Source organism: Cricetulus griseus, chromosome 3 (genome assembly GCF_003668045.3).
Source record: "Cricetulus griseus strain 17A/GY chromosome 3, alternate assembly CriGri-PICRH-1.0, whole genome shotgun sequence".
In the NCBI taxonomy this organism is placed as follows: domain Eukaryota; kingdom Metazoa; phylum Chordata; class Mammalia; order Rodentia; family Cricetidae; genus Cricetulus; species Cricetulus griseus.
In genome coordinates, this window is record NC_048596.1 from 136,978,460 (window position 1) to 137,006,369 (window position 27,910).

Consider the following 27,910-nt stretch of genomic DNA (forward strand, 5'->3'; position numbering starts at 1 on the left):
GCTGTGATTCTGCTAAACATATTGTTTGTTTATTATTGGTTTCTATTGATTGGGTTTGGTATTCAAAATTTCAAACTTCTGTGGTTTAAAATTCCATGTTCTTCTTTCAAGACAGTTTGGTCACAACAGTACCAAAATTCCTTAGTACCATAAATTAAGTCTGCCCATTGCATGTAATATTTTCTTGGTTTAGTTATAATGGAGATTTTTTTGTACATTGTAAGTTCTTAAAAACTTGAGCAGTTGTGAAATTGTGTTAAATATTGCTTTTTCTGACTGTTAGAGTCATGTTGTCTGTGGGTATAAGGGTATATATTGATAACCCAGCTAGAAATATTATGGCTTCAAATATGTTGAGGAAAGCTTTTCTTCTGGGTCTATGGACTCCCTAGTCATGTATAGTAGACTAGGTTATAATATTGAACATGTATGATATATGTCTGTTTCAGTCATGCAAGCTAGAATGAACTTCAGACACATCTATTGGAACCAAGTTACTAATAAACTACTGAGAATTAACTGTTGGTAAAAAAAAAAAAATTGGATAAGTTTGTAACTTCCTCAATTTATTGAGAGTTTTTGTTGTCCTGTTAGCTGTAATTTTGACATTAACATAGCAGGACTGATATGAGTAGATAAAATGTTTATTAATGGATTAGGGGATGATATTTAAGTCTTTCATAGTGTAAGAAATTGTTAAAAAGACCTTATTTTCTAACAAAATGAAAACAGAACATATATTAGGATGTAGAGAATTTATATGTGGACAGTCCTCGGCATCACTCTTATTCCATATATGTGGGGATAATAAAAGTATAGTCATCACTCTTTACTGATCCTCAGGTTTTAATCCAGGAAGCTCAGAAAATGCTGAAAGTAGAGAAATGAAGATGATAGCATCAGATAATAATGTAGTAGAATAGATGGTTATATAAAAGGGAGAACTGTGGGGTCTCTGAGTAAGTTCCCCATATTGCTCATTGTTTTTGTTTTTATACTATAGACTGCCACTTAGATGGCAATATCATTAATCTAATTACATGTATATATGAAGAACTGGCCCCTATAATTATAATTCACACATTAAACATCAGACAAATATGCATTAGCATCAAATCCTAGGACATGAGGCTTACATATTGACAGTAAGATTTCTAAGTTGGCTTGCCTACCATTATTGGCAAATTAAGTACTATAGTGGGAAATTACCAATACGGAGTCAGGTAGAAATATAAGGGTATTTAATAGGGAAAAGCCTTACTTACAGAGCGACCTAGCCAGCCGGTGTGGCCGCAGCCTGTACAGCAAGCAGCAAAGTGAAACTGAAAGAGCAAAAGCAGTTACACTATGTCACTCTGACCATGCCCTCACAAGCATGGTCAGGCACACCTGTAGCCAGCCTCTAATTAGGCGTGGCTACAGCTTCCCCTACAAAGTACCTGTAACAAACAGTATGTGAATAGGACATTGCTATTACACCTCCTGAATTCCTATCAGGTATGCTAGCTTTCATAATAATTTCACTATAAATCATGCAATGTATTTCCAGAGGCTTGTAATTAAATGTGTGCATCACCAATATCTATATCTTGGGGTTTACTTTGTCTTTTGAGTCTTTAGGGAAGCTTTAATAAATCAAAAATGATATAACGCCACAAGGAAAAGTCTAATTACCACATGGTTGAATCTGAAAGCCATTAGGTTATCACAGTGGTTTATATTATATATCAGGTGATGAAAAAGAAGGACAGATTTCCTCCTGTATGATGTCAGAAGCCAGACTTGGTGACCCCCCATGCCTAGACAGATGCCAGCAAGTCTAGCAAACCACTCCCTTATCACAGGAGATTCTGCCTGAGAAGCAACTAACACCTATCCCCTCCCCCATTTTCCTTAGTTAGTGCTTGAGATAAACACAGGAGATTCAGGATACCTGCCTGAGAACAATTAACCCATCCCTCCCCCCACCTCCTTTTTCTCTGCTCCTCCTTTCTCTTTAAAAATCCCCTTGGTTTCAATAAAATTGGCCTTGACAATGGAATCTGCTTGGTCCTGCTCTTTCTTTCTTGCCCATTATTTGCAGGTGTGATCCACCTCGGACTCACGAATTACTGGAGCCCCATGGGATGGGGCAGTATGATAGCTCTATGAAGTGAAGGTAGTGAATATTCTCAAAATTGCTATATTCTATGAAATTTTATTCAAATGAATGGAGCTTGAAAAATTCATCCTGAGTGAGGAAACCTGCACCCAGAAATACACACTCACTTCTAAGGGGATACTAGTTATAAAGCAAAGTTTTCAAGCAATCTACAGTCCCAGAGAAGCTGGGTAGCAATGGGGATCCTAAGAGGGTAGGATTGATTTCCCTCAGAAGGGGAAATGTAAGATCTCCTGCACAAACTGAGGGATGGAGTATTGATTGGAGAGGAATTCTAGTGAAGGAAAGGTAGTACTTTGTTGATAATTATAATCACCTAGGGAAACATCCAGAGATCTACGAGTTTGACCCCATATAACTGATTAAGCAGTGGTTGAACAGCTACCTTAAATGCCTATCTCTGATAATGAGATTGATGATGACTTTATGCCATACTAGTTTCTTCATCCAGTATCTGAAGGAAGCAGAGGTAGACACCCACTACTAAACATTGAGCTGAACTCTGGAATCCAGTTGCAGAGAGGGAGAAATGATGAGCAAAGGGGTCAGAAACAGACTGGAGAAAGCCACAGGCACAGCTGACCTGAACAAAGGGTTGCTCATGAATCCCAGAATGATAGCTGGAAAAATAGCATAGGACTGTTAAAGACCTGCTGAGTGAGACTGTCCTTTAGGAGGTCTGGGCAATCTATGAGGCCTCCGTTATTGGATAATTATTTATCTCTAATATAGAAATGGACTTTGGGTGCCCTCTCCACGTGGGGTGATACTTTCGCAGCCTAATCACACAGGGGAGGATCTAGGCCCTGCTGCAATGATGACAGACTTTTCAGATCCCACATGGAAGGCATCACCCTCCCTTGGGAGCAGAAAAGGGGTTGGATTGGGGGTGCTGGTCAGGGGATGAGGGGAGGGAGATGGTACGGGTATACACATGTAAAAGTATTATGTTTCTAATAAAAAATAAAAACATAAAACGTCTTCAGTCATAAAATACCATGTATACTAAATTATGTTCATTATTACAAGTATTATATTTTGGAATATCCAAACTATTGGAGTTTAATGTCATTTATTTTGATTCAACAACACAGATAAAGATAAGTGCAAACTAGGAGAAAAATGGTATTCTAAAAATAATATCTTTAATGGGAAAAGTAAATATTATTTAAGTAGTAATATATCACAAGTATAGTTTGGCACTGTGAGGAAACTAATGTCAAATGCATGCAGACAAATTTGAGATAGACTGTAAATAAAGTCATATAAATAAATTAAAATTATTGAAAATATATATTATGACTGGTTTTTATCAAAATTGAATAGTGCAAATTATTGCTTAATATTCAGAACACTGTTGGATATAGCATGCATTTTTTTCCTTTGAGACAAGGGCTGGAAATAATAATTCCGTATATTATTTCAGTATCTTTTTCAGTCACTGTATATATAAAATGGGGAAAAGCTAAATTTCAAGCTTTTAGCATGGTACTTGGGAAACTGAAATGATAAATCACGAAATATTAGCAGCAAGTAGCAATTGGCAGCATAGCCACAATCACTCAATCAAAAAAAAAAAAAAAGAGCCTTTTTGTAACTAGTCTGGATACAGGTTCAAGCAGCAAAGCAACAACCTACGTTGCAGAGTGGATTATTCCTTTGAAAACTGGACTCAGAGCCAAGGAAAATCATATTATTTTCCTGTCATCCATTTTCAGTTCAGGTGATTTTGCAGCCGTACGCATTCAGGTGGTAGACAGAAATGAGTCAGCTGCTCTGATGGCGATCTCCAAGGCAACTAGAGGATTTGCCTCCATTGCTTCACAGGAGAATACTCTCATTATTGGCTCTTGTTCCTTGTTCAATTTGAATGCACACAGGCTTTTAATCAGGGGCAAGGAATGTTAATAAAAGCATCTTTAGTGCAGGTACTTACCAGTAAGGCTCTGGCTATATTCCAGGACTCAGTAGTTCCTGGGTTTAGCCAGAGGCTGACTGCACACTGACACAGACAAGGCAGACTGCTCCTGACATCTACAGGAGACAGAGCCAGTAGCAATTAGCAAAGGAAGGGGTTGTTTGATTCCCATTACAGGAGGGCTTGTGCTGAAAATTTCCACTAACAAGGTAAGCATTTCATTTAAGGCACTCATATACACATATTGGAGAATAGCTAAAGTTGATGCATTTATCATTGTTCTAAGGGGAATGAGACAGAGCATATCAGAAAATGTCATCAATTAATAGCTCTTGGCAGCTCAGATTCACAATCTTGCAGCTCCAGGCAGAATCAGGGGCTTTCATGTAAATAGTCAGGATGTAGCCCCAAGCAACCTAATATATGTGTACCCCCTACCAGCCACCAGTTCCTATTTTTTCCCTTTTAATAATTGGAAAACCACACTTTTCTTATTTTTATACAACAGATAAATATTTATTCAGAACAAATCTTAACAATTGGTTTTACATTCTAAGCCACAAGGAAATAGCAAAACAGCAAAGAGAAGACAAACACTGAGGAAAAGCAGTTTACTGTCTTTCACTTTAACTTGGTAACAGTTGACCCAGCCCCTCTGTTTTTGCCTGTTTCCCCAAGAACACTTTTGAGTTTACAGATCACTCATGATTCTGGGTTAAAATCACCTTTCTCCAAGGATCAGAGTTTGAAGGTTTCGATGAGCTCTCTCTAGGGTTCCTAGTAGCTGAGGCAGAGGTGCAAATGTAAATGTCTGGCAAGTTCTTTACTGCGGGGAACCATTTCTCACTGATTACAATGGCAGTGGGAGAGGAAGGCCCTGGGACAGCTATGATGTGGTACTCCCCAGGACTGATGCATGAAGCACAGAGTGTGTTCACTGGTCCTTTCCCTAGCTCCCTAGTACTATCAAGTGGCAAGACAAGCTTCCTCTTACTGCTTTCACGGAATGGTTTCTCAGCTTTATGCTGGGATCATCACCACGGAGGGAGCAGACCGACTTCCTTGGCCCACCTGTGTTGATGAGGCTGTTGTGAAGTGTGAGAGGTAGTGGGATGAGCACCGGGCTGGGGGGCAGGGGACTCTACTATGGACCATCTGAAGCTCCACAAAACTGTGTACTTTGACCCAGTCATTTAACTTCTTCGGGTTCGTTTCATCTGCTGGAAAACCAAGGGATTAGATTAAAACACCCTTCAGGGAGGCAGACATGATTTACAGAATCACTGTAAATTTGAAGCCAGACTGGTCTACCCATGCAGCCAGTTCCAAGCCAGTCAGGGTTACATAAGCAGACCCTGTCTCAAACCAAAACAGAAAACAAAAGCAACCTCCCACACAGAAAATCCAACAAAAACCACCTCTTAGGTCTTTTCCAGCAGGACTGCCTAGGTTCCATGCTCCTACAGAAGGGCTTTTGAGTCAGTCCAAGTTGCTGTTACAAAGTATATACATTATTATGCTAGGAGAGGGAGGCCTTTGGCCATGATTCAGAGCATATTTAGATCACACACTTCTAGCAACACTGTTTTCACAAATTCTCATATCACATAGAAGCAGCAAATGAAAAGAGTCCAGCGGAGAGCTGCAGAAGGTAGGCACTCTTGACATATACCAGTCAACGTTTGCAATTCAATAAACACTTGGTGGAGTGCGTAGGCCGCTTTGGGCCCTGTACCCGCAGCTGAGGCATAAAGATGAGCAAGGCAGCCCAAAAGGGCAAAAATCTTCTACAGAGACAATGCGTGAGGAGGGAGGTAGTAAAAAGTACAAAGGGCACGAAGGGGTGTCGATCACAGTACCAAAACAAATCCACGATGGTAGGAAAAAGGGGGGGGGGGCAGGCGACCGACCTATCTGCACTCTACAGTTCTGAATAGTCCTTCCTGGTAAATTTCACCATTTCAAACAGGCCGAAAAGGAGCACACGTGGTTTCGAAAAAGGCAACACGAGAGAATGTCTGTTAGGTTTTAGAAATATCTCCTTCCAACAGGATAAAAGAAAAAAAAAATGGCACTTATGAAGGGTAAGCTGGCTGTGTGTTCATCCACCACAGCAGACAGGAGAGCGAGCATTCAGTGGCCCGCCATGCCGGTGAGCTGAGCAGCCACGGAATTGTGAACCGCTTTGGGGCACTGGGCAAAGGCATGCCCTCTCTTGCCACAGAGGTTGCACACGATGACCTTCCGGCAGTAAGGGCTCAGGTGCCCCTCCTCCCCGCACCTGAAACACCTGTCCTGCCTGCAGGTGTTGCTCATGTGGGTTCGGGAACCACACTTAAAGCACGTCTTGGGCTGCCCCTTGTACCAGCTGTAGCCCCTCTCAGTTCCTAAGAAGAAGGCCCCTGGCAGGTGCCTCACTCCGCCCTCCCCCTGGCGCAGCTCGATCTCGCACTTGTACTCCCCAGTCCAGATCCCAAACCTGTCAGTCACTTTCACAGGCCCAGCCAGCACGTCGCAGTGGCGCTTGAGCCAGGTCACGATGTCCTCCACGTCCACGGTCTCGTTGCGGAAGAGGATGAAGAGGGTCTTCAGGCTGGCCTTGCCCTGCCCCAACACGACAAAATTCTCCCAGCAGTCCTCCATCTCTCGCTTTTCTTCGTACACGCGGAGGAACAGGGACAGCTTGTCTGCCGATCTGAAGCTCACATCAAACTCCCGGCTGCCTGGGATCTGGATGACCGCATAGATGTCGTCAGGGTGCATGCCGATGGAGCGCAGGATGAGTGCGCCCACCACGAAATCCCGGGTCGGGCAGTTACTCTCCTCTCCCTGGAAGCAGATGCGCACGAGGAAGCGGCCCTTGCCGGGGCCTGCAGCCTGAGCCTGGTCCTGGAGCGCTCTCTCAGCTGCGTCATCCTTCATGCCAGGCCTGGAGGGGGTCGTCATGGCTGCTGCCACCTTGGTCTTCTTCCTTCGACTCGAGTAGCGTCTCCTGCGCCTTTCCTCTTGCAAGCTTCCGCCGCCTTGCCTGCAGGCTCTCTAAGGCGTCCCTTTGGGTCCCTGCGGCCGGCGGGTGGGAAGTCGCTGAGGTTTGGAGCTGCCAGACGTGTGGGGCTGCTGAGCCCACCACTCGCTCTGCTGTCTGCTGCCTCGCGCATGCGCAGTTCGCAGAAGTCGCCCTTCTCTGCGGGGAGCGGGAGCGGCCCCCTGGCCCCCGTCCCTCCTCCTCTCTGCTCTTCCGCTGGTGGCCATCGAAAATTATATTTTTTTATGTCGCACTTTCAATATCGCTCCTTCTCTGGCAGCACATGTTTAGATGGAAGGCAGAAATGAATCAGCAGTTCTGAATAAGATGTCATGAAACCCAGATTCACAATCATGAAACTACAGGCAGTATCAGAGGCTTTCTTGTTGATAGCCAGGATGTAGGCCCAATGAAACTGATATATTAGTTCCCTCTACCTTCCACCATATCCTATTTGTTTCCTTTTGATTATTGGAGTTTTGTGCAGTGCAATTATGTTTTTTTTAATTGTCGTACTTTCAATTTTGCTGCTTCTCTGGCAGCACACGTTTAGGTGGGAGGGAGAAATGAATCAGCATTTCTGATGGCGATTTCCAAAAGAACATCAGGATTAGCCCGTAGTGCTGGAATTGAGATCTCTCTTCTTTTTTGCTCCATGCCCAATTCAAATGTACATAGCCCTTCATTCAGAGGCAGAGTGCTAATAAGAGTGTGCACAGTGAGGCTTCTTACCAGTCAGGCTTGGGCTATACTCCAGGACTCAGTAGATCCTGGGTACAATCCAAGTCCGACTGTACGCTGACACAGACAAGGCAGACTGCTTCCGACATCCACAGGAGTCTGAGCCCAAGGGAATCAGCAAAGGCAGACATTTTTTTTTTTTTTTTTTTTTTTTTTTTTTTTTTTTTTTTTTTTTTTTTTTTTTTTTTTTGCTTCCTAGCATAAAATGAGAGTGCTGACAGGCACTCTCATCTCCATGGAAACAGATGCGCACAAGGAAGAGGCCCTTCCTGGGGCCCACAGCCTGGAGTGCTCTCTCAGCTGCGTCATCCTTCAAGCCAGGCCTGGTGGGGGTCATCATGGCTGCTGCCACCTTGGCTTTCTTCCTTCGACTCCACTAGCGTCTCCTGCGCCTTTCCTCCTGCAATCTTCTGCCGCCTCGCCTGCAGGCTCTCACTTTCTGCAGCTTTCACTGACAGTTTCCACTTACAATGTAAGCATGTTAGTTCACACACTCATGTACATATAATGGAGATAACTATAATTCAAAGCATTTTACATAACATTTGGGCAATATCATATGGCATATCAAGAAAATAAAAATGCCAGCAATAAGAATCTATTGGCTGGCTAGAAACACAATTTGCCATCTCCAGGGAGAAACAGAGCTTTCATGTAGATAGCAACGATGCTTGCTTGCTAAAGCAGGCATATATATGTTCAACTCTTATATATATATATATATATGTCACAGGTTGCTTTCTTTTCTTTTGACAATTGGCATCAGAAACCAGGGTAAATTGCACTTTTCCTCTTTCATCTACTTTCACTGCATTTCCTTTAGCACAGTTTAAGGTGGGAGGAGAAATGAATCAGCAGCTCTGATGCAGATCTCCATGGTAACCACAGAAATTGCCTCCAGTGCTGGAAATGAGTTCACTCTCCTCATTGGTTCCTATTTGATGCTCCATTTGAACGCATACAGTCCTTCGATCAGGGGCAAAGAGTGCTTATAAAAGTGACAGCCCTGTAGCTTCTAAGCAGTCAGGCTCTGGCCATGCTCTTGACTCAGTAGATCCTAGGTATGTCCAGAGCCACCTGTACTCTGACCCAGACAAGGCAGACTGCTCCTGACATCTATAATAGTCAGTTCCACAGGGAATCAGCAAAGGAAGGGGTTATGATTCCCAGCATTACAGCTCCCACTCACTGATCCTGTGTCCTCTGCAGGGAACAGCATCCTGTCTGTTGCTCTTGCTTCTCTTTTAAGATATCATGTCCCTGTCTCACTTTTGAAGTGTTATATCATCTACAAGGCAGATAATCCAGTTTAGACTTTAGTGTGAGACATGCACTAGGGGAGTCGGGCTCCTTTCTGTCCCCTGGAAGATCCACTGTGGTACTTGTTATGCCAGCGTGAGTTTTCCTAGCAACTCTATTGTCTGTGAAAATAGACAGATTTTGCAGATGCTACCCCACCTTTCACTGAAGCACCGATTGTACCTAAAAATGTAGTATAGAAAATTTTCTTGTTACTTCTTGTTTCCATTATGGTAACTGGTTCAACTTTTCAATCTTTGTTTTTATTTCCTTTGTACTTTTGCATATACAAACACTTCTTTCTTGTCTCCAATTCAGGACTATGGCATCAGTTATTCTTGTGCTTGGTTGGAAATCCATTTATTTATTGATGGTAATAGAGTGGTATTACATATTTCCTTTAAACTCATTAACACACCAGATTACTTTATTCTTGATTCTTGTTGTTTTGTACATTGAGATTCCCTGCAAATCTTGTGCCTTCTATATTAGACTCTGAATTCCTTTGTTTGATAGTAAACTTGAGGCTGGGAATTATTGTTAATATGATTTCATCCACCAACTCTGAATTTCTTAGAATAGTTCTGTCTCCTTTCCTTTTTTAAAATTTATTTTTATTTAAATTAAAAACAAGCTGCCCAGTTAGGGTGAGGCTGTCCAAGTGGGATTCTGAAAGTCTGCCATACCGTCTGGGACAGGGCTTACACCTCCCCCCATGTGTCCAGGTTGGGAGAGCATCCCTCAATATGGGATGCCCCCCCCCCAATTCCATTCATATGCTAGGGATGAATACTGATCTACTCCCCGAGGCCAGATAGATTGATGAGGCATTTGTGCTAACACCCATGTTCAAGGGGTCTAGATCAGGACCTTGCTAGCATCTGAGCCATCATTCTGGGGTCCATGAGACCACTCTTCCTTAGGTCACCTATTACTTTTACTTTCACCAGCCTGGTATTGTCCCTTTTGCTCATCACACCTCCCTCTCTGCAACTGGGTTTCAGGAGTTCAGTTCAGTGTGTAGGTGTCTCCTTTTATATTTTGATCATTGTGGCTTTAGGGTGGGGCTTCATGAAGACAAATAACATCACAAATTAGTACCTCAAAGCCTGCACTATATAAAGCCCACCTCAGCCTCTTTGTTTTATTTCCCACCCAGTGCTTGAAGAAACATTTCTCACTATGAGACATTGATAAGTTGACACATCTATGTATGTATCAATATGTCATTAGACTCAGTTTATCTGTAGCTGAATGAAAGAAATAGGTTTTGCACAAATCTATGAGGTTTGTAATATCAGATTCTTGGGTATTTTAACATTTTGGGTTATTTCTTCAATCCATTGGTGTTAATCATATTTTTCATTATTCATTTTTATATAAATTAGAAACAAGATTGTTTTACATGTCAATCCCCATTCCCTCTCCCTACCGTCCTCCCCTGCCCCGACTAAAACCCTACCTATCCAATACTATTTCTTCTCCCCAGGGAGAGTGAGGACTTCCCATGGGATGTCTTCATAATTTGACATAGCCTTTGGCATACGGCCAAGGCCCTCCCAGTTGTGTCTAGGCTGAGAGAGTGTTCCTCTATATGAAATGAGATCATAAAGTCCATTCCTATGCTAGGTATAAGTTCTGATCTACTACAAGAGGCCCCATAGATTTCTGAGGTCTCCTCACTGGAACCCACATTCATGGGGTTTGGGTCTCTTCCATGCTGGTTTCCCAGTGATCAGTCTGGAGGCCAAGAGGTCCCTCACGTTCAGGTCAGCTGTTTCTGTTGGTTTCACCAGCTTGGTGTTGACCCCTTTGCTCATCACTCCTCCTTCTCTCCTACTGGATTCCTGCTCAGTTCAGTTTTTAGCTGTGGATGAAGCTGCTGGATGAAGGCTCTAGAATGGTATATAGTATATAAGTAGGTTGTCAGTCTCATTGTCATGGAGGGCATTTAAGGTAGCCTCTCCTCTGTTGCTTAAATGGTTAGCTGGTGTCATCCCTGTAGATGTCTGAACATGTCCCTAGTGCCTGATTTCACTTGAAACCTATACTGGCTTCCTCTCTGATGGTATCTCTTATATGCCCTCCCGTATTCTTTCCCCTACACCACCTTCCTGCTCTCTTATGTCCTCTTCACCCCTCCTCCTCTTCCCTTCTCATTCTCCTAGCTCCCTTTTTCTTCTCCCATATTCCCAATTTGCTCAGAGGATCTTGTGCCTTTCTCCAGGGGACCATTTCTGTGTCTTTTAGAGTCCTCCTAGTTGTCTAGCATTGCTGGTGGTGTGGGTTATAGGCTGTAAATCCTTTGTTCTATGTGTAAAATCTATATATGAGTGAGTGCATATTATGTTTGTATTTTTGTGACTGGGTTACCTCGCTCAGAATGGTATCTTCTAGTTCCATCCATTTGCCTGTGAATTTCAAGATCCCATTTTTTTTTCTGCTGAGTAGTAGTCTATTGTGTAAATGTACCACATTTTTCTATCCATTCTTCAGTTGAGTGGCATCTAGGTTGCTTACAGATTCTGGCTACTACAAATAATGCTATAAGAACATATTTTAACAGTTGTATAAATATCTTTCTCTTGCTTATATGCCTAACAGCAGAATTGCTGAATCTTTTTGTAGGCTGATTTCAATTTTCCTGTGGAATCTGCATACTAAGTTCCAAAGTGGCTGTACATATTTGCAGTCCTACCAGTAGTGGAGGAGTGTTCACCTTTCCCTGCATCCTCTCCAGCATATGTTTTCATTGGTGTTTTTGATTTTAGCCATTCTGACTGGGGTAAGATGATATCTCAGAATTGTTTTGATTTGTATTTCCCTGATGGCTAAGGATGTAGAGCACTTTCTTTTGTGTCTTTCAGCCATTTTAGATTCCTCTGTTGAGAATTCTCTATTTAGTTGATCATTATTTTTAAAAGTAGTTGATACTCCCATGATAGTTAAGCCACTCTGTCAAAAATATGCCTGAAGACTTCCCTATATATTCTGATTTAGGCAATGTAGCAAAAGAGGGTAAGAAGTTTATTTCATTCTGTAATTTGATGATGCAGGTTTCTGTCCTGCCAGGTGCCACAGCTGCTTTCACACAAATAAACACACAAAGACTTATATTAAGTATAACATGTGTGGCCATTATCTCTGGCTTCTTTTTTGCTAGCTCTGCCTTAATTATTAACCCATTTCTATTAATCTATGCATTAACACAGGCTGTGGCTTACCCTTTATCTGGCATGTTAACTCCTTTGGCAGCATGGCATCTTTTGGAGGTCTCTGTTTGTCTTCCCCCCTCTCCAGCCTTCTCTTGTTCTCTTATCCTTGCATATGCTTCTACCTGGCTGCTTGCCAATCAGTGTTTTATTTGTTGACCTATAAGAGAAACATAAACACACGAGGACACCCCTATCAAGCTCTCATCCTATATAGGTAGTTGGAGAGAAGTTTCTTTCTGATTACCATATGTATTTATTATGTGGTAACACAATTAAGGAGGTTCTACAATGATATGTTCTTATAATTGTGTTGTTTAGTATAACAATGCTTGAATATTTTCTCTGAGACACTAAAGGGAGAATATAAGAAAGCCAATATCCAACAAGTAAATCAAATAACACTGGAAACTAAGACAGATATTTCTTATGCCTATTCAAGTTATAAGAAGTACAGTTGTTACAATAACTCTCCAGTTATATTCTCAGTGCATACATATATATATATATATATATATATATATATATATATATATATATATATGAACTTGTGCATGCATCCTTGACCTACAAGTGATTTCATACAAGAGAATGCTATTTGTATTACTTTACACTTCTTTCTGTTTCTTCTTGCATTACAAATCTGTTCTTTTTGTTTTTTTCGAGACAGGGTTTCTCTGTGTATCTTTGGAGCCTATCCTGGCACTCGCTTTGGAGACCAGGCTGGCCTCACAGAGATCCACCTGCCTCTGCCTAAAGATTGCTGGGAGTAAAGGCATGTACCACCAATGCCCGTCCAATTCTGCTCTTCTAACTGTCAAAATTTTACCTTTTCTTATTATAATTATTTTATTCTGCATGTACAAAAGTATACTTACACAACTCACATTGTGTACTTTATCTTCTTAATCTTGTGACAAAGAATGACCATATTTAGTATTGACAATTTGAATGGAAAGTTCTATCAATGCTACTTTAAAATAGACATGGATTCTTTTTTCCTAGCACTCATAATTTGTCAGTAGTTTTTCAGCTAAGTGTGGAAAGTTGAGTGAGTGTTTGAATGACAATATTTGCTGTGATTGTGCTAAACATTTTGTCATTTTGTTGGTTTTGTTTCATTTCTGTTTTGGATATAAAAGTCATCAAAAATTCTGTGCTTTGAAACTCACTATACTTCTTTCTGGAAACCCTTTAACAATACATATGCTTTTCCCTAGAACCGAAAAATATTTCTGTCCATTGCATGCAATATTTTCTGTGTCTAAGTACTGTGGAAATTTGTTTGGTTTATCAGTTGTGTTTGGACACAACATTGTAAGTCCTTACCAATTAAGCAGTTGTAGAAATGTGTAAAATGGTGCCTTTTTCTGAAAGTTACAGTTAATAATGTCTGCAGGTATATGGATAAATAATGATGACACATCTAGAAATCCTATGGCTTCTGGAAGTTTGCAGAGAAATAGTTTGCTTCTATGTTCATAAGCAAGATTTGTCTTCCTGTATATGATATGTCTGCTTTAGGCCAAAAAGCTAGATTTAAAATTTCACATGTCTTTAGGATCCAAGCCACTAATTCCATATGAATGCAGACTTATTGGCAAATTATGATGTGGAAATATTGTTAAATTAATAAAATTTACAGAAAAAATATTTTATTTCTCTTAGCTGAACTTTTTACTTTAACACAGCATAAGAGTTATATGTAGAATTAATAGCTATATTAGTAGCTTATGGGATAGTCTCTAAGAACTTAATAGTGTAAGAAATTTTTAAAGGACCTTATTTTCAAAAAGAAGGATGAGGTAACATAATGTTTCAGGATGCACAAATTTAGATATGGGGAATCTTAAACATTGCTCTTATTTCATTTATATGGGGATTAGCTATGTGCAGCAGATATAATTGATTTATCCTAAAATGTTAGTTCAGGAGGTAGACAACAATAGTTGCAAGTGGGGGAAACAAAAGACAGCATTAGCGATAGGAAACTAATGGAATAGATTTTGGGGACTCTGTTTGACACGACACAGGTTACTTTTTATTATCTTTTTTACTTTACACAGAGACTGAAATGGTCATATCAGCACACTGAGTACTTGGAAATATTAACAAATTACACTTATCATTAAAAATTGCATACAAGAAATCAGTCATAAAGCATTGCCATCCAATCCCAGGACATGAAGCCAAGATAGTTACAGTAAAAACTCTGAGATTTATTGCCTAGGTTGCATACTGTGATTGGCAAATTCCAAACATGTGAGCACCTGTATATTAATGGAATTGCTTATATACATGTGCTTGTAACCAGTATGTTCTGGGTATTTCAGCATGCTTATGCTCCTGAATTCCCTTCAGCTGAGTTTGCATGCATAATGCTTTACCTCTAAGACCTAGGGAACATACTAGTAATCCTGTCGAAGTATCTTGAAGCCAAAACATTATCAGATTGTTAAATATTATTTAATCATTTTTTTAAAAAGAGACAGATTTCCTCTGGCATGCTAGTCCTGAGGCTAATCATTTGCCTCCCTATCCATGCTTTACCTGAAAAGAAGATGTCACAAAAAAGAGAGTAAGTTTAGTAACTAATGATTCAATAGTAATGATTGGATAAGAAATCACCTTAAAGAGTTTCCAGAGTCCAGTCAAAGAAGGGAAGAAAGATAATATGGAGCAAAGGGTTCAAGACGATTTTGTGTATACCCAAAGAGGAGGATGACCTCAGCAAGTCAGAGCTCACTGATTCCAGCAGACAGCTCGGGGACCTGCATGGAACCAAGCTGGATTCTCTGAATGTGTGTGACTGTTGTGTGGATTGAGCAGTCTGTGATGCCACTGGCAGTGAGACCATGATTTATCCCTACTGCTTGAACCGGCTTTATAGAGCCCATTCTCTTTGCAGGATACATAGATATGCTGAGATATAGGGGGAGGCCCTTGGTGCTGCCACAAAAAGCTGTGCCAGAATTCTTTAATCACCACTGGAAGCCTTTCTCTCTCTTAGGAATGGATGAGGTACTTTTCAGGAAGGTCTGGAGAGTAAGAGAAGAGGGGAGAGTGAGAGCAGGGATTGTTCTATAAAATGAGAATAGATTGTTTAAAAAAATCTTTCAGAAAAATTCTAGGCAAGAGAATATAGCAAATATTCTCAAAATTTAAATATTCACATATTAATACTGAACAGAATATTCCAAAAGTGTGATTGGCACTGAGACTACAAAATGAATGTCAAATGTATTCAAATGTGTGGGGAACAAAACACGTATAAAATCATACAAAATGTGTGAAATTTTTCATGGTATACATATAATATTTACAAAGTTAGATATGGTATGCAAAGTAGAGGTATTCATAGCAGGGTTTGAAAGTAACAATTCCATTATTGTTACAGGCAGTTACTTGTATATATAGGAGAAAACTAAAATTCAACCATTTAAGGATTGTACTTTAGGAATTTGAATTTATATATTAGAAAATTTAAGCATCAAGTTGCAATTGGAATCTCAGAATCACAATCATCATGCTCCCGGCAGAAATAGAAGACTCTATGTAGATAGCCAGGTACATTGCACAAATTGTTAGATACATACACCTGGCCCTATTTGCCACAGGAGAGGGTTTTTTGTGTTTTTTGTTTTGTTTTGCTTTTTCCTGTTGATTGCTGGGGTCAGAGCCCTGAGGATATTTCATTTATTCCTATCATCCACTTTCAGTTTTACTGCTTTTGTTGAACACTCATTTGAGTGGGGAAATCAGAAATTGTCAGCCATTTGCAGCACTTGGCAGCTCAGATTCACAATCATGCAGTTCCAGGAAGAATCGGGTGCTTTCTTGGAGATAGCCAGGATGAAGCACCAAGTAACCTAATATATGAGCAGCCCCATACCAGCCACCAGTTCCTCTATTTTCTTTGGATTATTGGAGTTTTTCCAGTGCAAATTGTGTCTTTCATGTCGTGCTTTTAATTACACTGCCTCTCTGGCAGTACACGTTTAAGTGGGAGGGAGAAAAGAATCGGCAGTTCTGATGCAATCCTCCAAGAGAACCTCAGGATTTGTCCCCAGTGCTGGAATTGAAATCACTCTTCTTATTGGCTCCATGCCCCATTTAAATGTACACCATCCTTCAATCAGAGGCAAGGAGTGGTAATAAAAGTGTCCACCGTGAGGCTTCTCACCAGTCAGGCTCGGCTGTACTCCAGGACTCAGTAGATCCTGGGTACTAGCCAAGCCTGACTGTACTCTGACCCAGACAAGGCAGATGGCTCCTGGATCTGAGCCCAGGAGAATCTGCAAAGGCAGAGATTGCTTGATTCCCCGCAGAGGAGAGCTTTCATTGAAAATTTCCACGTACATTGCAAGCATTTCATTAAAAGCACTAATTTACTTATATTGGACAAAAGATTGAATTTAAGCGTTTAGCAATGCTCTTAGAAAATCTGACAGCTTATCAGAAAATGTCAGCAACCATTAGCTCTGGGCAGCCCCGGTTCTCAATCATGAAGCTCCATGCATTATTGGGGCTTTCATGTAGATAATCGGGATGTAGCCACAAGCAAACTAATATATAATCACCCCCTAATTGCCACCAGTTTCTAATTTTTCATTTTGATAATTGGAGTTTTGTCCAGCACAAATCATATTTTTTCATGCTGCCTGCTTTAAATTTTGCTGCTTCTCTGGCAGCATGCGTTTAGCTGGAAGAGGGAGAAATGAATCAGCAGTTCTGATGGAGATCTCCAAGAGAACATCAGGATTTGCCCACAGTGCTGGCATTGAGATCTTTATTCTTATTGGGCCTATGCCTAATTTAAATGTAGACAGCCCTTCAATCAGAGGCAAGGAGCTCTAATATAAGTGACCACAGTGAGGCTTCTTACCAGTAGGGCTCGGGCTCTACTCCAGGACTCAGGAGATCCTGGGTATAACCCGAGCCCTACTGGACACTGACCCAAACAAGGCAGACTGCTCCTGATACCTACAGGAGTCAGAACCCATTAGAATCAGCAAAGGCAGTGATTGTTTGATTCCCAGCATTATAGCTCCCACAAACCTGCTCCTGTCTCCTGTGCAGGGAAATAGCATCCTGCTTCTGATGCTACTGCTTCTCTTTTAAAATATCATGTCCCTGTCTCAGTGTTGAAGTGTTGTGTCATCTGCAATACAGATAATCCATTTCAGGCTTTAGTATGTGACATGTACTAGGGAATCAGGCTTCTTCAAGTATTCAAGTATTAATATACTACAATGATTATTTGGTTATGCGAAACAATGTCTAATGCATGCAGAAATGTATTTGATGAACTATAAAGGCATAAAAACAAATTAAAATTATTGAAAATATACCTATATTATGAATATTTCTTTCTAAAAGGAATAGTACAAATTGTTGTTTACTCTTTGTGACACTGTTTGATGCAGCATGTAATTTTGGTACTTTCAGAGTAGGGCTGAAAATAATAATTCCATATACTATCTCAGTATTTTGTTAAGTCGCTCCTGTATATAAATTGGAGAATAGCTAAATGTCAAGCATTTAACATGATACTTGGGAAGCTGAAATGATAAATCAGGAAATATTAGCAGCAAGCAGCAAGCAGCAAGCAGCAAGCAGGAATTGGCAGCCCAGAATCACAATCACTCAGTCCAAGGAAAAACAAGGCCTTTTATGTAGCTAGGGTGGATGTGGTTACAAGCCGCTGGACATATGGTAACAACCTTCTTTGTACAGGTTGCTTTATTCCTTTCAAACTGAAGTCAGAGCCAATGGACTTATATTTTTTTTTTCCTGTCATCTATTTTCAGGTTGGATGCTTCTGCTGAAATACACATTCAGTAGGGAAAGAGAAATGAGTCAGCAGCTCTCATGGAGATCTCCATGGCAACTACAGGATTTGCCTCCATTGCATGAAATGAGAACACTCACCATATTGACGGTTATGCCTTGCTCAATTTGAATTCAAACAGTCCTTCAAACAGGGGCAAGGAGTGCTAATAAAAGCATCACCAGTGCAGGTACTTACCAGTCCCGCTCTGGCTATAATCCAGGACTCAGTAAATCCTGGGTATAGTCAGAGGCTGACTGACAATGATCAAAACAGGGCAGACTGCTCCTGACATCAACAGGAGACAGAGCCTCTGGGAATCAACAAAGGCAGGTATTGTTTGATTTCTAGCACTAAAAGGCTTGCAGTGAAAATTTACACTTCCAATGTAAGCATTTCATTTCAGGCATTTATGTAAATATATCAGAGAAAAGCTAAAATTGAATCATTTAGCATTACTCTAAGGGCAACTGATGGGGAATATCAGAAAATGTCAGCAACAAGTATCTCTAGTCCCTCCCCCCAGATTCACAATTAAGCCTAAATCTATGGAAGCTTGTGTAACTTGAATTCTTCACAAATATATTTGCCAGTCGTTTTAAGGTAGTACAGGAGGGGTTTGCATACAATCAAATTATTAATGTAGTACAGGCATAAACTATGAAATTATTACAAGTCTTCATATTTAAGTCACTTAATGCTTGGTCCTTGTGTTAAATGATCCTACATAATGGATTGTTTAGCTTGTGTTACTTTGTGTGCATTTTAAAATTAGGTAATTTTAAATATTATTTTAAATATTATTTTTTTCAATAATTTGTGGTTAGTTTCTTTCTTCTCACTCATGTTTTCCAGATTCTCCTCACCTTCCTACCAACCTCACTTCACACACTCTTAAATCTTTCTCACTCTTTTTGCACTGTCTCTCTTTACTTTTAGATACATCCTGGAAGAAATGAAAAAAAAAAAAACAAGAAAACATCAAAATGAAAACATCCAAAGTAAAGCCAATAAGGTGCTGGCAAATTAATACCATGGCTGAGCATTACGTGGACGAATAGGTATTATATAACCTGTGGTATTCATATTGAATAAATCTATTTTTTCCTAGCACATATCACTTACAAATTACCCCTTGGTAGAGGTTGTAGCTTATGTCTACTTAACATTCCATAGATGGAATTTTGTCTGTTTTAACACTGTGTACACTTTTTTCTTTTGCAATATTCTCTGTGAGGTCCTACACATGTCAGTGCTGTTGTGAATGATAAACATCTTTCCTTCGACTTCTACTATTTGTGGCTCTTACAATCTATCTACATCCTCTTCCACAAAGACACATGAGACATTAGGGCAAAATTTGGTGTAGGCACTCCATTTATGACTTAGTGCTTTTCAATTGCTCACAGTCTACCCTTAGACTGGTTGAGAATCTCCAAGTTATTTCCCAACTACTGCATGAAGAAACATCCCTGATGAGGTTTGAGTAATTAACTGATTTATGACTTTTACAGTTTTTTAATTAGGAATAATGTTATTTTATTCATCCCATAGCATGGTTATAGAAGTAGGTTTTCTATATAACTTTAACTTACATAAACTCAGGTGATTGGCTATTTTAGCAGTATGATGTATAGGTTCCAACTCATGGAATGCCACTTAAATGTAATAAAAAAGTACCTGTTTACTTCCAATAGGTCAATATTCCATAAGAATATCTAGAATGTAGGTCCCTATCATACTTTGCATATATACATGTAATTATACTGTTATTGAAAATTGGTAGAGTACCTTGTATTCCAAGTCCATGATGTGTACAGCCAGGTGTCCTTGGCTAGATTTACAGTTTCAGCACAAATTCTCTAATATATGAATTAAGTTTAAATAGATTCCCAAGAATAGCATATGTATCTTTGTGACACCAACATGCTAACGTATTTAAAAGGTTTAAGATTTTGGAAATGAGATACTAGAGAAAGTTGATGAAATTAAGACATGTCTATTGAAAATTGTATCACTGTTAACAGCAGTATTTATATTAATATTCCATGGACATATGTAATTGAAGAAATACAAACTTGCAAGATGTAGGAGAAAGTTTCTACATAGCAAATACATGTCAAGTGAGATATACTTCTTTAGTAGAGACAGAGATATTAGATGATGCCATCAAAAATATATGATAGACATTTCAGTACAGTTGGACACACAGGCTATCAACACCTGGTGTTGCACACACAATTATTCTATCATATCATGCCAGGAATAATCCTATTATTGAAGTTAAAAAGACCCATGAATCATATGTTTATCTTTACAGACACTGACAATTGATAGGCTGATGGAGGATGGAAGTGCATATTTCTTCAGCAACAAATCCCCTAATAGGATAACCAAGTCTTAGCACATAGTTACAAATCCAGGCACACACAGTATATTAAATGAACTCATTTTTTGTAGTAATGTGAGACTAATGCATCAAAATACTGTACCTCTTATCAAAATTAATTGTAAATTAGACATTTTGAATAGTAGAATGTACATGTTTGAGGATTTGCTCAAAATGTAGGATATAATGTATGTGATAAACCTCTGTTTACCTCTTATTCTAGTCCATTTGTGCACACAGAAGTCAAATGTCTCAATTGAGAGATCGCTGAAAGAAATGCAGGATTTTTTAGAAGGTCTTGATAGAGAGACATGCTCAGCTTCCATTCAACACTGGCTTATTTTGCCTGTTTTCAATTGAGGCAAAACTAAGGTATATTTCTTGTTTCCTGTCTTTCTCCTTCCTATTTCCCTATTTCTGTTATAATATTATGGGTTGGAGGTAAGTGAAAGGAAAAAGCAGCTCTGCCAGAGATTGTACTCTATCCATTTGTTATTTTCATATACAGAGTCAACCAAACAGAGGCAAACAGAAGGCAATTGATGTTCTGTGGAGAGCCACCAACATCCCAGGAGGAAGCTAGCACAGTATATTGCACTCTGCAAACTTAGAGCATGGCTAAATTGCTGAGGACAACAACATCACACTCATTAAACATGGAGGACATGCTAGAGGCTGCTGGGAGCTTCACATCTGCATTCTAGTCTTTGGTATAGAAAGGTTCTCTGATTTAAAAATGAGAAACCTGGACACCATTCTAGCCACAAAATTTGACCTACAATAGGTTCTTAATGCAAGATTGATAAGGCAATGGTCAAGCAGAAATTGTATAATTTGCCAACCAATGTCAGATGTAACTTGAGGACAACTCTAGGAGTTGGAGGTCAAGGCTGCCACTGCTTCATTCTACACTAACTAGATACTGGATAACCCAGAATCTCAGAGAATAATTACACATGATTTGTTGGGAAATGATTTTATTTCTAATGATATTCTGCTACACTCATACATCTGTTCCTTGTCCAGACATTGTCAGAAAGGCTTCTTACATAAGCAGATATAAATGGGTACAAACAACCAAAGCCACACATTACACAGAGACAGAAATTAAATTAGAGGTCTCCATCAGGTCTCTTATCTCTAAGCTTGGAGAATCCCATGAAGAGGTGGCAGGAAGATTGTAGGAGTCAGATGGAGTGGAGGATACCAGAGGAAGAGGGCCAAGTGAATCAAATAATTGGCAGGCACATAGGCTCACAGAGATTGAAATGTCAAACACAGGCCCTGCATTGATTTACCAGGTCCTCTTCATGCCTGATGTGGCCTTTTGCTTGGTGGGGTTTTTTTGTGGGACTCCAAACTGTCATTTGCATATTTTACTGTTTTGCTCTGTCCTGTGACTCTTTTCCTAAAATAGTGTTACCTTGTCCAGACTTTGTGTAAGAGCTTTTATACTGACTTATTGCCTTTTGTTCTGACATGTTCTTTTCTGAATGGAGATCATGAATGTCTATCCAAGGAAGAGGGGAGCTGATGAGTTGCTGGCAGGAATAGAGAATGAGAAAATTGTGGTTGAGATGTATTGTATAATAGAAGAAATTTTTCAGTTTAGAAAACATTGCAGATTCCCAACAAGTTGTAAAATGCTCTAAGCAAATTTCTTCTTCCATCTCCAAGGCTATGTACTACTAGTATTGTTTTTAAAGTGATGACAGGTTTACTCAGATTCCTGTCAGACAGTGAGGCCTGCCTTGATATTAGGAAAATGTTGTTTCCTCTGCTAAGGAGTTTCACCATACTGAGTAGCAAGAGAAGCCAGATGGTTCTTAGTGGCCGCATCCTGCCCTCTGCTGGATTTGGTTGAGAAAATGATTCTGCAGTTCTTTATAAAGACTAGAATAGAAATATTTAGGTTTCTTTGAAAATAAGTACTTGCTTGCATGTTGAAATTCTTACAGATATTAAGGTTCTATATTTCTTACATGGAGTCTTCATTTTCAGCAGATTGTTGAGTATCTGAAATGCACATCTCTACTCCCCAAATGCATTCTTCCTGAAGGGTAAATGCTATACACCATTGTTTCCACAGAAAAGAAAACAATTAAAATGAAATCGCTCATAGTCTTAAAGTAGTCACAGAATGTTTTGATATCTTATGTAAAGATCTCAGGAGACCCTGAGGTTGATAGCTAAATCTCTGAGGAGTTAAAGCTGTCTCAGGTTCAGCCTGTCTGTAATAGGTATAGAGTTACCTGAAAAACATCTTTTGGCCACAGGAAACTTCTTAGAATTTACTCATGCACAAGGCAAGTGTCCAGTTTAAGCACACACACGATGCTTGGTTCCTACAGTGTGGAAAGTACTTCACATAAGCAACAGTATAAATAGTGATAACCTTAAATTCAGTGTGGATAAACAGAGGCTCAGATGCTATTATAAATAACAAAACAAAATACTGCTTATTGGAATTACCCACTGAATCTGGCCTTCTTATAAACTGTCTGCTTCCATTTCATCATAGGCTTGAATGGATGCATTTTGATGAACATCCTATTTAGGTCATAATAACCTAAAGTCTCTATTTTTCTATGCACATCCCACCAGAGCATCTCTGTTTAATTTATCATCTTTTTAAATCATTTTTTTATTTTAATTAGAAACACGATTGAATTACATGAAAATCCCAGTTCCATTTTCTCTCCTGTCCTCCCCTACCACCTCCCAACTAAAACTCTAGCTATTACATACCCTTTCTTCTATTCTTCACCTGGCTGAAACTTTCTGCTCCGTCATGACCTCTGCATGCTTCCTCTTCTTACTTGCTCATTTCTTAGCTCCCTCCCCCTTCTTCCCATGCTCTCAATTTGCTCAGAGGATCGTGACCCTTTCCCCTTCTCCAGGGAACAATGTTTGTCTCTTTTAGGGTCCTACTTATTTACTACTTTCTCTGGCAGTGTGAATTGTAGGATGGTAATCCTTTACTCTACAAGGCCTTTATCATGAGAGGTGTTGGATATTGTCAAAGGCTTTTTCAGCATCTAGTGAGATGATCATGTGATCTTTCTCAGTTTGTTTATATGGTCGATTACATTGGTGGATTTTCGAATGTTGAACCAACCTTGTATCACTGGGATGAAGTCTGCTTGATCATTGTGGATGATTTCTCTGATGTGTTCTTGGATTCAATTTGCCAGTATTTTATTGAGTATTTTTGCATCAATGTTCATGAAGGATATTGGTCTGTAGTTCTCTTTCTTAATTGTGTCTTTGTGTGGGCTGAAATCAATAAAGTAGAAACTAGGAACACATTACAAAGAATCAATGGAACAAAAAGTTGGTTCATTGGGAAGATCAACAAGATAGACAAACCTCTATCCAAACTAACCAACAGGCACACAGAGAGCATGTTAATTAACAAAATCAAAAATGAAAACAGTGATATAACAACAGACACTGAGGAAATCCAGATAATCATCAGGTTGTACTTTGAAAACCTGTACTCCACAAAATTCAAAAATCTAAAGGAAATGGACAATTTTCTGGATAGGTGTTACTTACTAAAATTAAACCAAAAACATATAGGCAGTTTAAATCCACCTAAAACACATAATGAAATACAAGGAGTCATCAAAAAGCCTCCCAACCAAAAAAGGCCAGGGCCAGATGGCTTCACTGCAGAATTCTACCAGAAATTCAAATAAAAGCTAATACCAGTACTCCTCAAATTGTTCCACACAATAGAAGCAGAAGGGACATTGCCAACTCTTTTTACAATGCTACAAACTCTTTGATAACCAAGCCTCACAAAGATAGAACCAAAAAAGAGAACTGCAGGCCAATATCCCTCATGAACATCTATGCAAAAATACTCAACAAAATATTGGTGAATCGATCCAAGAACCCATGAGAAAAAGCATTGACTATGATCAAGTAGGCTTCATCCTAGAGATGCAAGTATGGTTCAACATATGAAAATCCATCAATGGAATCCAACATATAAAAAAAAACTGAAAAAGAAAAACCACATGATCATTTCACTAGATGCTGAAAAAGCCTGTGGCATAATCCAACATCCTTCATGTCAAAGGTTTTGGAGAGATCTGGAATAACAGGAACATACTTAAACATAATAACAGCAATATACAGCAAACCACCAGACAACATCAAACTCAATGGAGTTTGATGCTATTCTTCTGAAATCAGCAATAAGACACCACTGTTCACTCTCTCCATATCTCTTCAATATTGTCCTTGAAGTTCTAAGTAAGTAAGTAAGTAAGTAAGTAAGACATAAAAATGAGATCAAAGAGATACAAACTGGAAAGGAAGAAGTCAAACTTTCACTATTTCCAGATGGTCTGATAGCATATATAAGTGAGCTGAAAAATTCTACCAGGGAACTACTACAGCGGATAAACACCTTCAGCAAAGTAGCAGGATACAAAATTAACTCAAAAAATCAGTAGCCCTATCATATACAGATGATAAGTCCAATGAGAAAGAATTCAGAGAAACATCACTGTTCACAATATCCACTAGCAACATAAAATATCTGGGGGGTAACACTAACCAAAAAAGTGAAAAAAACTATGCAATATTAACTTTGAGCATTTAAAGAAAGACATTAAAGAAGCTAACAGAAAAAGTAAAGATCTCCCATGCTCTTGGATAGGTAGAATCAACATTCTAAATATGGCAATCTTGCCAAAATAATCTACAGATTCAATGCAATGCCCATCAAAATCTCAAAACTGTTCTTCATAGAGCTTGAAAGAGCAATACTCAACTATATACGGAAAAACAAAAAACACAGCATAGCCAAAAACAATACTGTACAATAAAGGATCATCTGGGGGCATCACCATCCCTGATTTCAAGCTCTTTTATAGAGCCATAGTTGAAAACAGCTTGGTATTGACACAAAAATAGACAGATAGCACAATAGAAATTGAATTAGAAACCCTCCTATTAACCCACACACCTATGAACACCTTATTTTTGACAAAGATGCTAAATCTATACAATGGAAGAAATATAGCATCTTCAACAAATTGTGCTGGCAAAACTTGATTTGGAAATGCAGAAGCTTGCAGATAGATCCATATCTGTCACCATGCACAAAACTTAAGTGGAAATGGATCAAAGATCTCAACATAAATCCAGCCACACTGAATGTTCTAGAATAGAAGGTGGGAGATACTCTTGAATGAATTGGCACAGGAGCCTGATTCCTGAACATTACACCAGTAGCACAGTCATTGAGATCTACAAATTAATAAATGGGACCTCCTAAAACAGAGAAGCTTCTGCCAGTCAAAGGACACAGTAAGACAAAATGACAGCCCACAGAATGGGAAAAGATCTTCACCAACACCACATCTGACAGAGGGCTGATTTCCACAATATACAATGAACTCAAGAAGCTAGCCACGAAAACAAACGAACAATGAAATTAAAAAGTGGGGTGCAGAACTAAAAACAGAAATCTCAACAGAGGAATCTGAAATGGCAGAAAGACACTTAAGAAAGTGCTCAAAATCCTTGGCCATCATAGAAATGCAACTCAATCCAACTCTGAGACACCACCTCACACCAGTCATAATAGCTAAAATCAAAAACACCAATGACAATCTATGCTGGAGAGGATGGGGAGAAAAAGGAACACTTCTCCATTGCTGGTAGGAGTGCAAAATTGCAAGAACACTTTGGAAATCAGTATTGTGGTTGCTCAGAAAAATGGGAATCAGTCTACCTCAAGATCCAGCAATTCCTTTCTTGGGCATATACCCAAATAATGGACATCCACACAACAGGGACATATGTTCAACCATGTTCATAGCAGCATTTTTTGTAATAACCAGAACCTGGAGGCAACCTAGATGGTCCTCAACTGAAGAATGGATAGAGAAAATGTGGTACATTTGTACAATGGAGTACTACTTAGCAGGAAAAAGCAATGGAATCTTGAAATTCGCAGGCAAATGGATGGAACTAGAAGAAACCATCCTGAGTGAGGTAATTCAGTTACAAAAAGACAAACATGGTATGTACTCACTCATATATTAATTTCAGACATAGAGCAAATGATTACCAGCCTATAATCCTCTTTGCCAAAGAAACTAGGGAACAAGAAGGACTCTAAAGGAAAATGCATGGACCTGAGGAATGGGAAGGGGCAGGAACTCCTGAGCTAATTGGGATCATGAGGGTAGGGGAGAGGGTGATATCTGGCACTAGGGAGATTTCCAGATACCTACAAGGATGACATGAACTGAAAATCTAGGCCATGGTGGAGGGGATAACCTAAATGTCCCTAAAATGAGACTGATGACTACTTATTATGCCATCCTAGAGCCCTCATCCAGTGCCTGATGGAAGCAGAGGCAGACACCCACAGATATACACTGAACTGAACTCTGGAACTTAGTTGCAGAGAGGGAGGAATGAAGATCAAATGAATAGGTACCAGGCTGGTGAAACCCACAGAAAAAACTTAACATGGACCCCAAGCTGCTCTCTGGGAGTCTAGTACAGAATTGATGCGGACCCCTGACAAGTATGTCATTTAGGAGGCATCTGCACTCTAGGGGACCCCTAGTAGGGGATTAATATTTTCGCTGGTGTAAGAAGGGACTTTGAGAGCTCATCCTTAGTGAAGGGATGCACTCTTGGCCTGGAAACATGGGGGAGGGCCTAGGCCCGATCCAGGATGATGTGGTGGACTTTGGGGAGCACCATTCAAGGGCCCTACCCTGCCTGTGTGATGGGGGTAGTTCGGGGGTAGGGAGGTAGGAGAGGAGGGAGATGGAGAAGGGATTGACATGTAAAATAAGCTTGTTACTAATTTGAACTAAGAAAACAATTACAAAAAAGAAAAAAAAATAGTTTTTTGTAAAGAACAAAGTCATTAATAATATTGTAAATACTGGGATTTGGCAAATTGTAACACTTGATTAAGGCAGTAAAATAATGAAGTTTATTTATGTTGCTGTGCTATATTATTGTTACGTGCAGGGTTTACATTAACAGATCACGATTGTAGGGATTATAAGGAATAATATGTCATAGGAGACTATCTCTAAGTACTTAACTTGTGAGAGATTATTAAATGGAACTTACAGAAAATTAGAATGAACAAAGTTGATGATTTTGAGTCAATACTCAGTTGGAAAATACAGGAGAGTCCTCTGTGCTGCTAATGCTCCATTATATGTGTGAGAATCACAGGGCAGCAGCCCAGACACTTGCTGTAATTTAAATTTTCCATCCAGTATTCAGAAAACAAAAGGTGGAACAGGTGGAATCTAAAGGAGAACATCTGAATTAGGGAGTGAG

The 27,910-nt window shown here is 39.6% G+C and overlaps 1 protein-coding gene across 1 annotated transcript; it reads right to left on the reverse strand.

Moving 5' to 3' along the window:
* Positions 1–4,573: 4,573 nt before the first annotated feature.
* LOC100765833 (zinc finger CCHC domain-containing protein 3) lies at positions 4,574–16,717 on the reverse strand. Its single transcript, XM_027406318.2, is given in 4 exon segments — positions 4,574–7,061; positions 7,064–7,357; positions 8,169–8,296; positions 16,540–16,717. Coding segments are annotated over 4 exon segments (1,449 nt in total). The 3' UTR covers positions 4,574–6,212.
* Positions 16,718–27,910: the final 11,193 nt, after the last annotated feature.